The sequence below is a fragment of the Dipodomys ordii genome, unplaced genomic scaffold, assembly GCF_000151885.1.
Source record: "Dipodomys ordii isolate 6190 unplaced genomic scaffold, Dord_2.0 Scaffold100, whole genome shotgun sequence".
Taxonomy (NCBI): domain Eukaryota; kingdom Metazoa; phylum Chordata; class Mammalia; order Rodentia; family Heteromyidae; genus Dipodomys; species Dipodomys ordii.
The window spans coordinates 6,840,993-6,851,935 of NW_012267316.1; the positions used below are offsets into that span (position 1 = coordinate 6,840,993).

Consider the following 10,943-nt stretch of genomic DNA (forward strand, 5'->3'; position numbering starts at 1 on the left):
CTTCAGTTCAAGGCTAGCGCTGTACCACTTGAGCCATAGCGCCACTTCCAGTTTTCTAGTGGTTTATTGGAGTAAGAATCTCATGGACTTTCTTTCACCAGGCTGGCTTTGAACCTCGATCCTCAGATCTCTGCCTCCTGAGTAGCTAGGATTATAGGCATGAGCCATCGGTGCCTGGCTTTATAACATTTTATCTCCATTTTTTTCTCTCTCAGGAAGATGGGGTGGGCTTATGCAAAGAATATTTTGACTCCTTTTTATTGTTATTATGAAGGTGATATATAGAGGTGTTAGAGTTACATGAGTCAGATAATGAGTACATTTCTTCTTGGGCAATGTCACCAGTCCCTCACTCTCTCCCAGTTTTTCCCTTCTGTCCCCATCCCACAAATTAATTGTATAGTTCATTTTCAACCTAGTGTCTAATGAGTACCTTATATTTTTGACTCTTCACAGAAGAATTTTTGCATTAGGCCCAAGGGTATAAGAATAGAGTAAGGAATTTTGGAAGGACATTTCATCAAGAAATGAACTATTTTAATGAATGAAAAGATTAGATAACCTAACTTTTAGAATTCTGTTTTCTTTCATGTGGCATGAATAAAAGCTTGATTTAATTTTATTGTTACAAAGCACACTTTGGGGCAGGGTTATAAGGGCTAAATAATGTTTTTATTTTTGCCTGATAAGCGCTTAGAAAGATTTGGGAGATAAAAATCTATCTAGGAAGTGGTGCTATGGCTCAAAGTAGTAGAGTGCTAGCTAGGCTTGCTGAGGGACAGCACCCAGGCCCAGAGTTCAAGCCCCACCACCCATCAAAAAAAAAGTCCTATACTTGGTACACCAGACGGTAGACTGCTTAATATAGATACTCTTTACAGAATTTCTTATATAGTGAAATACAAAGAACCTTAAAGGTATATTGTTGCTAGTTAATCATGGCTCTAAAAATAAGTGGAGATAATGAGGATATTTCTGCTCTCAAAGGAACAGTTACGTGCCATGAAAGTGAAGAAATTACTAAGAATTTTAAGTTAGAAACCCCAGAATTTGGGGCTGGGAAGGTGGCTCAGTGGTAGAGCGCTTGCCTTGCATGCTCAAGGCCCTGGGTTCGATTCCTCAGCACCATATAAGAAAAAAGAAAAAAGCCGGAAGTGGCGCTGTGGCTCAAGTGGTAGAGCGCTAGCCTTGAGCTGAAGAGCTGAGGGACAGCGCCCAGGCCCAGAGTTCAGGCCCTACGACCGGACCCCAAAAAAACAAACAAAAACCCCCCCAGAATTTAGGTATCTCCAACAAGAGAGATCAGTATTTGAGTATGCTGTGACTAATATGTCCATTGTATTAATTCTGCTGCATAATGGGTTTCATGCTTGTTTACTGCTATATGTTAATAGAGCCTATGGTAAGCGGTAAATAGCTAAAAACATCAAACACAGGTGCCTGGGTGTAAAGGACTTGGCTGACACTTAGTAGATATTTAACCTTTGTCAAATTGAATTTCTCAATGCTTGCCATCTTTTACATTGCCATCTTTTACATGTAAAATGGTGAAGAGCATCATTTCCACTAGTGTTGTGAGGATTAAGTGACATAGCATAGACAATGTGCTTTGCCCAGTACTTGGCATGTCATAAACTACTAAGTAAGTGTTATTGTATACTTCTTGGGGAAATTTATGTTTCAGTATAATTCTTAAAAGGGATGTTGAAATATATCTTTGTTATTTTAAGGAAATTCGAAATGAGTCTCATGACTATCCTCATAGAGTGGCCAAGTTTCCAGAAAACAGAGATCGAAACAGATACCGAGATGTAAGCCCATGTAAGTACTGTGACTTTTTGTTCATGTTTCTAGTTTGTTTAAGAAACAGGACAAAGTTAAGAGGATGATTTGGGGTCAGGGTTAATAAGTGCTGTAAGTTTTTTTCAATTGACATAACATTCTCAAAAGCTTTTAAAGCATAATATAGTAGAAGGCCAAGAAATAAACTATACTTATTCTTCCTTCAAATATAGCTGCCCTTATTTTGACCTTCTCCTTTCTTTTCCCTTCCTTCCCTTTCTCTTTCCTTTTTTGTGCTAGGATTTGAACTGAAAGTTGTATGATTTTGTTTTTTCTTGCTGGGCAAGCACTCTGTCCCTAAGCCATGCCTCTAGGATTTTTTTGCACTAGTTAATAAGGTCCACTTCCCAGTTAGGATAAACCTTACTGTACAGAATCCTTTGAACAGAAGCATTCCTTCTCCCTTTACCCTTTAGTTTTCCTTTTAAAAAATATGTCCTTGGGCTGGGAATGTGGCTTAGTGGTAGAGTAATTGCCTAGCATGCATGAAGCCCTGGGTTTGATTCCTCAATACCATATAAACAGTAAAAAACAGAAGTGATGCTGTGGCTCAAATGGTAGAGTACTAGCCTTGAGCAAAAGCAGCTCAGGGACAGGCCCAGGCCCTCAGTTTAAGCCCCAGGACTGGCAAAAAAAAAAAGCAACAAAAATGTCCTTATATTTGCCTATATCTTTCCTACTTGAGAATGACCTCTTGTATGAGGTTCTTCTATTTCCCCCTCTTTTATTTATTTAAAATAACTTTTACAAAAGTTTTGAATTTATAAAAAGCTTTTTCCTATAAAATAAGGTATTCTTAGTAGCCTGTGTTTCAGTGAATACCAAGGCGGCGAATCCCAAATTATCTTCATACATAATAATTTATAGCATATTTGTTTTTAAATGAAAACATCTCTGTCCAGCAATGAAATTGGTGTCTTGAAACACCTGGAATGGACTTCTCTTTTCTCCTCATCTCTGCTTTTCTGTTGTCCATTCTCTCTTTCTCTTTCTCTTCCTCCCTCTACTTCCCCCCATTGGTATGAGGCTTGAACTTAGGGCCTTGGTGTTGTCCCTTGCCTTTTTCACTCAAAGATAGCTTTTTACTGTTTGAGCTTTTTAGGTGGTTAATTGGAGATAAAAGTCTCATGGACTTTCCTGCCCAGACTGGCTTTGATCTGAAGAGCTTCAGATCTCAGCCTCCTGAGTAGCTAGCTAGGATTTTAGGAGTGAACCACTGACTGACACTTGGTTTGTGTCTACTCTTAAATAGTCATCATTCTAGGAGAGGAAACAGAAAGCTTCCATTTTGGATAACACAGATTTAGAAAAAGAAAAGCACCAAAGCTAAACACATTACATACATATACCTTGAGAGAGATTTAGCTCCTGGCTCAGGTTTGTCCCTTTCTGACACAAGATGGTGGGTAAGGGCTCTCTCAGCTTCACATTTTCAACAAAAACTCATAAGTCCTTAGGATCTGTTCAGGAAGAGCATTATATGGTGTTTCACAAAGAAGACTCTCACAAAGTGAAAGTTTGAGTGTGTTTTTTTAGTATAACAAAGTATGGAGAAAGGGAAAACTGTATGGGAAATGGGAATTAAAGATTCCTGCTAGTTTTTTCTTTAATTTTGTACTGGGGCTTGAACTCAGTGCCTGGGCATTGTCCCTGACAATCAAGGAGATAATCAGGACAATTTTTTGCTCAAGGGTATTGTTCTACTTGAGTTACAGCTCTACTTTCAGCCTTTTGGTAGTTAACTGGACTTCAGAGTTTCACATACTTTCCTTCGTAGGTTGTCTTCAAATTGTGACCCTCAGATCTCAGCCTACTGAATAGCTAGGATTACAAGCATGACCCACTCACTAGTGCCTGGCTCCTAATGGTTATTTTGGAGATAGGGTCTTGCTTTCTGCTCTACACTCCTACAATGTGATCTATAGATCTCTTTTAGGCTTTCCTTTATAGCTGTTATGGTAGGCATGTGCCATCATGCCTTCCAACTTCTATTAAATTTGAGTCTCAGATTTTTTTTTTTTTGGTTGGTCATGGGGCTTGAACTCTGGGCTTGGGCGCTGTCCCTGTGCTCTTCAGCTCAAGGCAAGCACTCTACCGCTTGAGCCACAGCACCACTTCTGGTTTTCTAGTGGTTTATTGGATATAAGAATCTCACGGACTTTCCTGCCTGGGCTGACTTTGAAACGTGATCCTCAGATCTCAGCCTCCTGAGTAGCTAGAATTACAGGCATGAGCCACCAGTGCCCAGCTAGTCTGATTTTTTTGTCCAAGCTTTCCTAGAACAGTGATTGTCTCAAACATCAGCCTCTGATATAGTTCAGATGACAAGCATGAGCCACTGTAATGCTCAGCTATGGTTGAGAAGTCTTTTGGTCTGGCCTTGAGCCTTGATCCTCCCAGTCTTAGTCTCCCAAGTAGCTAGGATTATGGGCATGTAACCACAATCTTTAATTTTAAAGTAATTGCAATCATTTTGTTGTGTATTTCATTTTCATGTTCTATAACCTTTTCAAGTACTGGTGAAAAAATTGGTGGTTTATTTCCCCTTCCTGCTCAGTTACAAAAGTAGTGTATACCCAATGCTGAAAATTTGTAAAACAGAAAAGTGTGAAGAAAAAGAGCACTTAAAAATACTTTTTGGGGGGCTGGGAAGGTGGCTCAATGGTAGAGTGCTAGCCTCACATGCATGAGGCCCTGAGTTTGATTCCTCAGCACCACATAAGCAGAAAAAGCGTAAGTGGCTTAAGCTTAAGTGGCTCAAGTGGTAGAACTCTAGCTTTGAACTGAAGAGCTCAGGGACAGCCCCCAGACCCAGAGTTCAGGCCCCACAACCAATAAAAAAACAACAAACAACCCCAAACAAAAAAAAAAACACTTTTTGGTTTAGGTGAGGGTGGTACATGCCTGTAATCCTAGCCACTCAGGAGGCTAAGATCTGAGGATCACCGTTTAAAGCCAGCTGGGGCAGGAAAATCTGTGAGACTCTTATCTCCAATTAACCACCAGAAAACCAGAAGTAGTACTGCTGCTCAAGTGGTAGAGCACTAACCTTGAGCTGAAGAGCTCAGGGACAGCACCCAGGCCCAGAGTTCAAGACCCACACCCGACAAAAACAAAAAACCCCAAAACACTTTTTAGTTTATTGTCTTTTTTTCTGATTAAAAATTCTTTTAAATTAAAAATTAGAATCTTGCACATACTAATTTATAGTTCTTTTCCTGTAAAAGTGGTCACATTCTGATTTGTTTCTCGTTCTTTCCCATACTTGACTAGGGTGGGCTGCTGATATGCTAAGTTTTCTTGTATCAAGTAAATAACTATTTAAGGTCACAGACTTTATGGACCTTGAAAGCTTGTTTGGAGGTTCTAGCAGAGGAGGGCAGCTACTCATATACTCTTTTTTTTTTTTTTTTTGGGGGTCCGGTCGTGGAGCCTGAACTCTGGGCCTGGGCGCTGTCCCTCAGCTCTTCAGCTCAAGGCTAGCGCTTTACCATTTGAGCCATAGCGCCACTTCCGGCTTTTTTCTTTTTGCTTATATGGTACTAAGGAATCGAACCCAGGGCCTTGAGCATGTAAGGCAAGCGCTCTACCACTGAGCCACCTTCCCAGCCCCTTTTCTCATATACTCTTGACCAAAGACCGGTCCTCTATCAGGGATGGTTGTTCTCTTTTACCGAGCATGCAGCTTCGGGAGGGACATACATGGAGCGGTGAGGGAGGGAGGGGATACCCGCCTAGCCAGCCAGATCAGCCAAATCAACCCTGGTGATCAATGGGGTGACATATGTCGCAGCCAGATTGCCCTCATATCCAGGCCACAGACTTTATAACAGTATACTGCCTGATTATATGTGGGGTATTTAGGGTCTGGATATAAAACAGAAATCTATTACTTTCTGTGGAAAAAAAGAAAATTCATAATTTTATTCTTACATGAACAAAATGTTTTTATGTTGGCCAAGTTATGTTTCTATGAAGAGTAATTGGCTGAATTTGAGCAAATCAAATGAGAAGCTATTTGTTGGTATAGATTTTATTATAAATCTGTTTATTGTAAATGCTATGTTTCACTTAGACTTTTTTAATTTTTATTTATTTTTTATTGTGAAAATACTGTACAGAGGGGTTACAATTACATGGGCATGATAATGAGTACATTTCTTATCAAGCATTGTAGCCTCCTCCTTTGTTTCCCCTTCCCATCCCCCCCACCCCCTTTTTCTTTACGGTAGTAGTTAGAAGTGTTTGTAGAGATGACTAGAAGAAAGGTTTTCTTTGCTTTGCTTTTTGTGTGTGTGTGTGTGTTGGTGGTAGGGCTTGAACTCTGGGCCTGGGCACTGTCCCTCAGCTGTTCAGTTCAAGGCTAGTGTTGTACTACTTGAGCCACAGTATCACTTTTGGTTTTTGGGTGGTTTATTGGAGATAAGAGTCTCACAGACTTTCCTGCCTGGGCTGGCTTTGAATTGCGATCCTTAGATCTCAGCCTCCTGAGTAGCTAGGATTACAGGCCGAGCCACTGGCACCTGATGAAAAAAGGTTTTATATATTTTTTTTTAAAAATCTAAATACACTCAAGGATAGTATAGACTTTTTTTTTGAAGCTTTTGATATAGAGATATGAGTAGAAATTCTGACTCTTAGTTGTTACCTAACTACGTCAAAATCTGTTAATCACTGAGCTGAAGAGTTTTTATTTTTTATAGTACTGATGTTTGAAAAGTGTGTGTGTGTGTGTGTGTGTGTGTGTGTGTGTGTCTGTGTGTCTGTGTGTCTGTGTCTGTGTGTCTCTGAATCCAGGCTGGACTTGAACTCGGGATCCTCTTGGTTCAGCCTCTTATGGGCTGGGATTACAGGTGTGTACCACCACAACCAACCTTTAATTATGTTTGTTTGTTTTTGTTGTTGTTCATGGAGCTTGAACTCTAGGCCTGGGTGCTGTCCCTCAGCTCTTCAGCTCAAGGCTAGTGCTTTACTGCTTGATCCACAGCACCACTTTGGTTTTCTGAGTGGTTTATTGGAGATAAGAGTCTTATGGACTTTTCTGCCTGGGCTGGCTTTGAACCATGATCTTCAGATTTCAGCCTCCTGAGTAGCTAGGATTACAGGCATGAGCCACCAGCACCTGGCATTATGTTTTATAATTGTAGTTATTGTGAATGCTACATTTGAATCTTTTCATTAGTTTTAGCAGAACTGAAATGCAGAACTCAGGGCCTGGCCTGTGTCCTGGAACATTTTCACTCAAGTCTAGCACTCTACCACTTTGATCCACAGAGCCACTTCTGTTTTCTGGTGGTTAATTGAAGAGAAGAGTTCCATGGACTTTATCTGCCCTGATTTTGAATCATGGCCCTCAGATCTCATCCTCCTGAGTAGCTAGGATTACAGGCATGAGCCACTGGCACCCAGCTTGCAGAAAAACTTAGATTGGAATTGGGACACATTTTTTTTTATTAGTTATGGCAACAGACTTCATTATTACCTTTCCATACATGTTTACATTATTTGACACACTTATTGGCAGACATTTGTAATTTAAATCCTTCTTGATTACACAAGTAAGCAAAATTCTTGTGACTTGTAATCTTTTTTTATACATATAGCCCTAACTACCTGTTGGGTACATTCTCTTGAATGCTGCAGAGAGCCAGTTTAAAAATGAGCTTGTGGCTAAGGTGTAGTGGTAGAGCCCTTGCCTAACATGAGGTAGGTCCTAAGTTCCACCCCTAGCACAACCACCAAGACAAAGAATAAAATGAAGAGCTGAACACTGGTGGCTCATGTCTGTAATTCTAGCTACTCAGGAGGCTGAGATCTAAGGATCATGGCTTGAAGCCAGCCAGGATGGGAAACTTGTTAGACTGTTATCTTCAAATGACCACTAAAAAGCCAGAAGTAGAGCTGTGGCTCAAGTGGTAGAGTACTAGCCGTGAGCAAAAATCCTGTCAGAGACAGTGCACTGCCTGGGCACTGAGTTCAAGCCCCAGCACCAGCACAGATTAAAACAAACAAATAATAAATAAATAAAAAGGAGAGGGAGGCCAGAGTGTTGTACTGTTAATGGCTGTTTTTCTGTCCTTTCTTGTTTTCATTGTTGCTAGGCTTTTCCTATATACCATCTCAGTGAAGAGTGTTCACTTAACCTTGTAAGAACTTATTAACATTAGGAATTGACCTTTTTTTTCCTCACAGGAGGTTTTACTGTGTTCCCCTACTGCCCTTCCTGCCAGCACTTCTAGCATCCTCTTGAACTTCACTCTTCAAAGAGCAAATCCTTAGTGGGTACCCTCCCTACTTTTCATTAGTTGAAGGCTGCATGCCCTTTGAGCCAGCTATCTTCTTTTGGTCTCTCTCAGGTAGAGGAGGCTCATTCTTGCTTCCCATGTCTCCACAGCATTTCTTAGTATCAAGCCAGTGTTCTTCAGCGTACACATGGAAATGGCCTCTTGCTCTGGATACATCCCAATATTGCTCTGATATCTGTCTCTCTACTGACTTAGTAGTCACTCACTGTTTTTCTAACACCTTGTTCTTCCTGGTGTCTTCTTTATCCTGAGAGACCTCATGTCTCTACATATGCAAGCTAACACTAACTTTAGAGTTCCTACACTTAATCAGCTCTCATGCTGATCTTCAATCATCTCTATCTATCTATCTATCTATCTATCTATCTATCTATCTATCTATCTATCTATCTATCTATTGATTGTCATCGGTCATGAAGCTTGAACTCTGGGCCTCGGCTGTGCCTCAGCTCTTCAGCTCAAGGCTAGCACTCTACCGCTTGAGCGCAGTGCTACTTCCGGTTTTCTAGTAGTTTATTGGAGATAAGAGTTCCACCGCCTTTCCTTGCCTGGGTTGGCTTTGAACCATGATCCTCAGAGCTAAGCCTCCTGAGTAGCTAGGATTACAGGCGTGAGCCACCGACTCTAGCTAATATTTATTTTTATGTCAGAACTGGGCTTGAAGTCAAGGCCTCACACTCTCACTTGGCTTTTTTTGTTGTTGTTGTTTCAAGGCTGCCACTGTACGACTTGAGAGCCACACTTCCACTTCTAAGTTTTTGGTGGTTAATTGGAAATAAGACTTTCAGACTTTTCTGCCTGGACTGACTTTTGAACCACAATCCTCAGATTTCAGCTTCCTGAGTAGGATTACAGGCTTGAGTTACCACACCTGGTCCAAATTTTATTTTATTTTGTAATTAATTAATTAATATATATATATTTTTTGTTGGTCATGTAGCTTGAACTCTGGGCCCGGGCACTATCCCTTAGCTCTTCAGCTCAAGGCTAGTGCTCTACCACTTGAGCCATAGCGCCACTTCCGGTTTTCTGGTGGTTTAGTGGAGATAAGAGTTTCATGGAGTTTCCTGCCCGGGCTAGCTTTGAACCTGGATCCTCAGATCTCAGCCTCCTGAGTAGCTAGGATTACAGGCGTGAGCCACTGGCTCCCAGCTTAAGTTTTTATTTATTTTTTGTCGCTCATGGGGCCTGAACTCTGGGCCTGGACACTGTTCCTCAGCATTTCAGCTCAATGCTAGCTCTCTACCACTTGAGCCACAGTGCCACTTCTGGTCTTTTCTGTTTATGTGGTGCTGAGGAATCCAATCCAGGGACTCATGCATACATGGCAAGCACTCTACCACTTAGCCACCTTCCCAGCCCGTTATTATTATTATTTTTTTGAAACAGGGTGCCACTCTGTAGCTTAGGTTGACTTTGAGTTTGTGTTTGTCCTACCTTAGCATCTGAAGTGCTGATTATATGAGTGTGCCAACATTACCAGCTTTCACCTCTGAAATCTTAAAATATGATACCTTGAGTGAAGGCTACTTTCTGTTTTCTGCACTTTTACTTGTAGTATTTTTATTCTTTGCCTTCTTCTTTGTTGTTTTGTTTCATTTATTATACTATATTATTACTTCCTTTCTACTCCATATATCTACCTAATAACTATCCTGCTAATAAATTTTAGATGAGATTGGGCACATTCATATTGGTTTGGCTTTAGATCTGCTAGTATATTTTACAAAAATCTGTTTGGACCTTTAATTTTTCAACCCATGAAATTCTAACCTTAGAATAATCAGTACTTTGTGTTTTCTAACCCTGGGTTAATGAGTATGTATCTTGAATGCATCCCATGTCAACTGGCTTAATATATTTCACTGTATCCCTACATACCATCCTTATTCCTATTGCCATTCAGCTATGGATTTGACCTGAGCAAATCATCTTTTAGATTCGCCCACTCTCTCACCCTTTGCAGCACACCATCTGTCTCAAATTTTTACAGAAAAGAAAATGTAAAATCAAGAAATCATTGACAACTTATTCTCTACCATCTAAAAACTTAATTTTATTTGTACTAATCATTTTCTGAAGTCCCAGGAGCAGACCCCACCCTTTCTTGTCCTAGGCTATCCCTCTGTACCTCTGTTCTTCCTTCCTCCACATAAGATCTTGCCAACACTACTCTTCTTTGTGACCTTAGTCTCTTTCTACTTTTCCACTTCATTGAATAAATGTGTTCTAGTCTCTTGTAACTCAAACCTTCCATCTGTCTTCACCCTTACTTTATTAATGGACATATGTATGTATGTATACATACTGTGTCTAAGAAAAATACACCTTACAATTTCATCCTTAACTAGCAATGCTCATTTCATCCTATGTTTACCCAATCACACCACTGAAACATCTATAACTATTACACCTTTCCAGTTTTCAGATGCAATCAGGGAGTTGCTATTAGTTTCCTTTCTTTTTTTTTTCTTTTATATAAGAATCAGAGACTATTCTCCTACTTGATGTGAAATGAGACTAATAAAATTGGGCAACAATTAAAGACTCCAATTGCCTTTTCCTAAGTACCATAAGATGAGGTCTGTGTAAGTTGAGGGACACAGCAGATGGTTTCTAATATGGCCCTTTAAAAAAATAATAGATGTGAAGGAGGGGGGACCAAGATGGCGACGGGGCAGTAGGGAAACGCCACAGCTCTCTCCAACCAAAAAGAGAGTTCGAGTTCCAACGCTTAATCTCCCCAAGAGACCGACAACAACAAAAAGACGAACACTCAGAGAAAAACCAGAGGTG

At 40.5% G+C, this 10,943-nt stretch overlaps 1 protein-coding gene across 1 annotated transcript in view; it reads left to right on the forward strand.

The window, feature by feature from the left end:
- The first annotated feature begins 1,357 nt into the window (after window positions 1-1,357).
- Ptpn2 (protein tyrosine phosphatase, non-receptor type 2) overlaps window positions 1,358-10,943 on the forward strand; it is a 77,642-nt gene continuing 68,056 nt past the window's right edge. Inside the window, exons 1-2 of the mRNA XM_013027143.1 lie at window positions 1,358-1,402; window positions 1,731-1,821. Coding sequence (XP_012882597.1) covers window positions 1,358-1,402; window positions 1,731-1,821 — 136 coding nt within the window. The remainder of the gene's footprint in view (window positions 1,403-1,730; window positions 1,822-10,943) is intronic.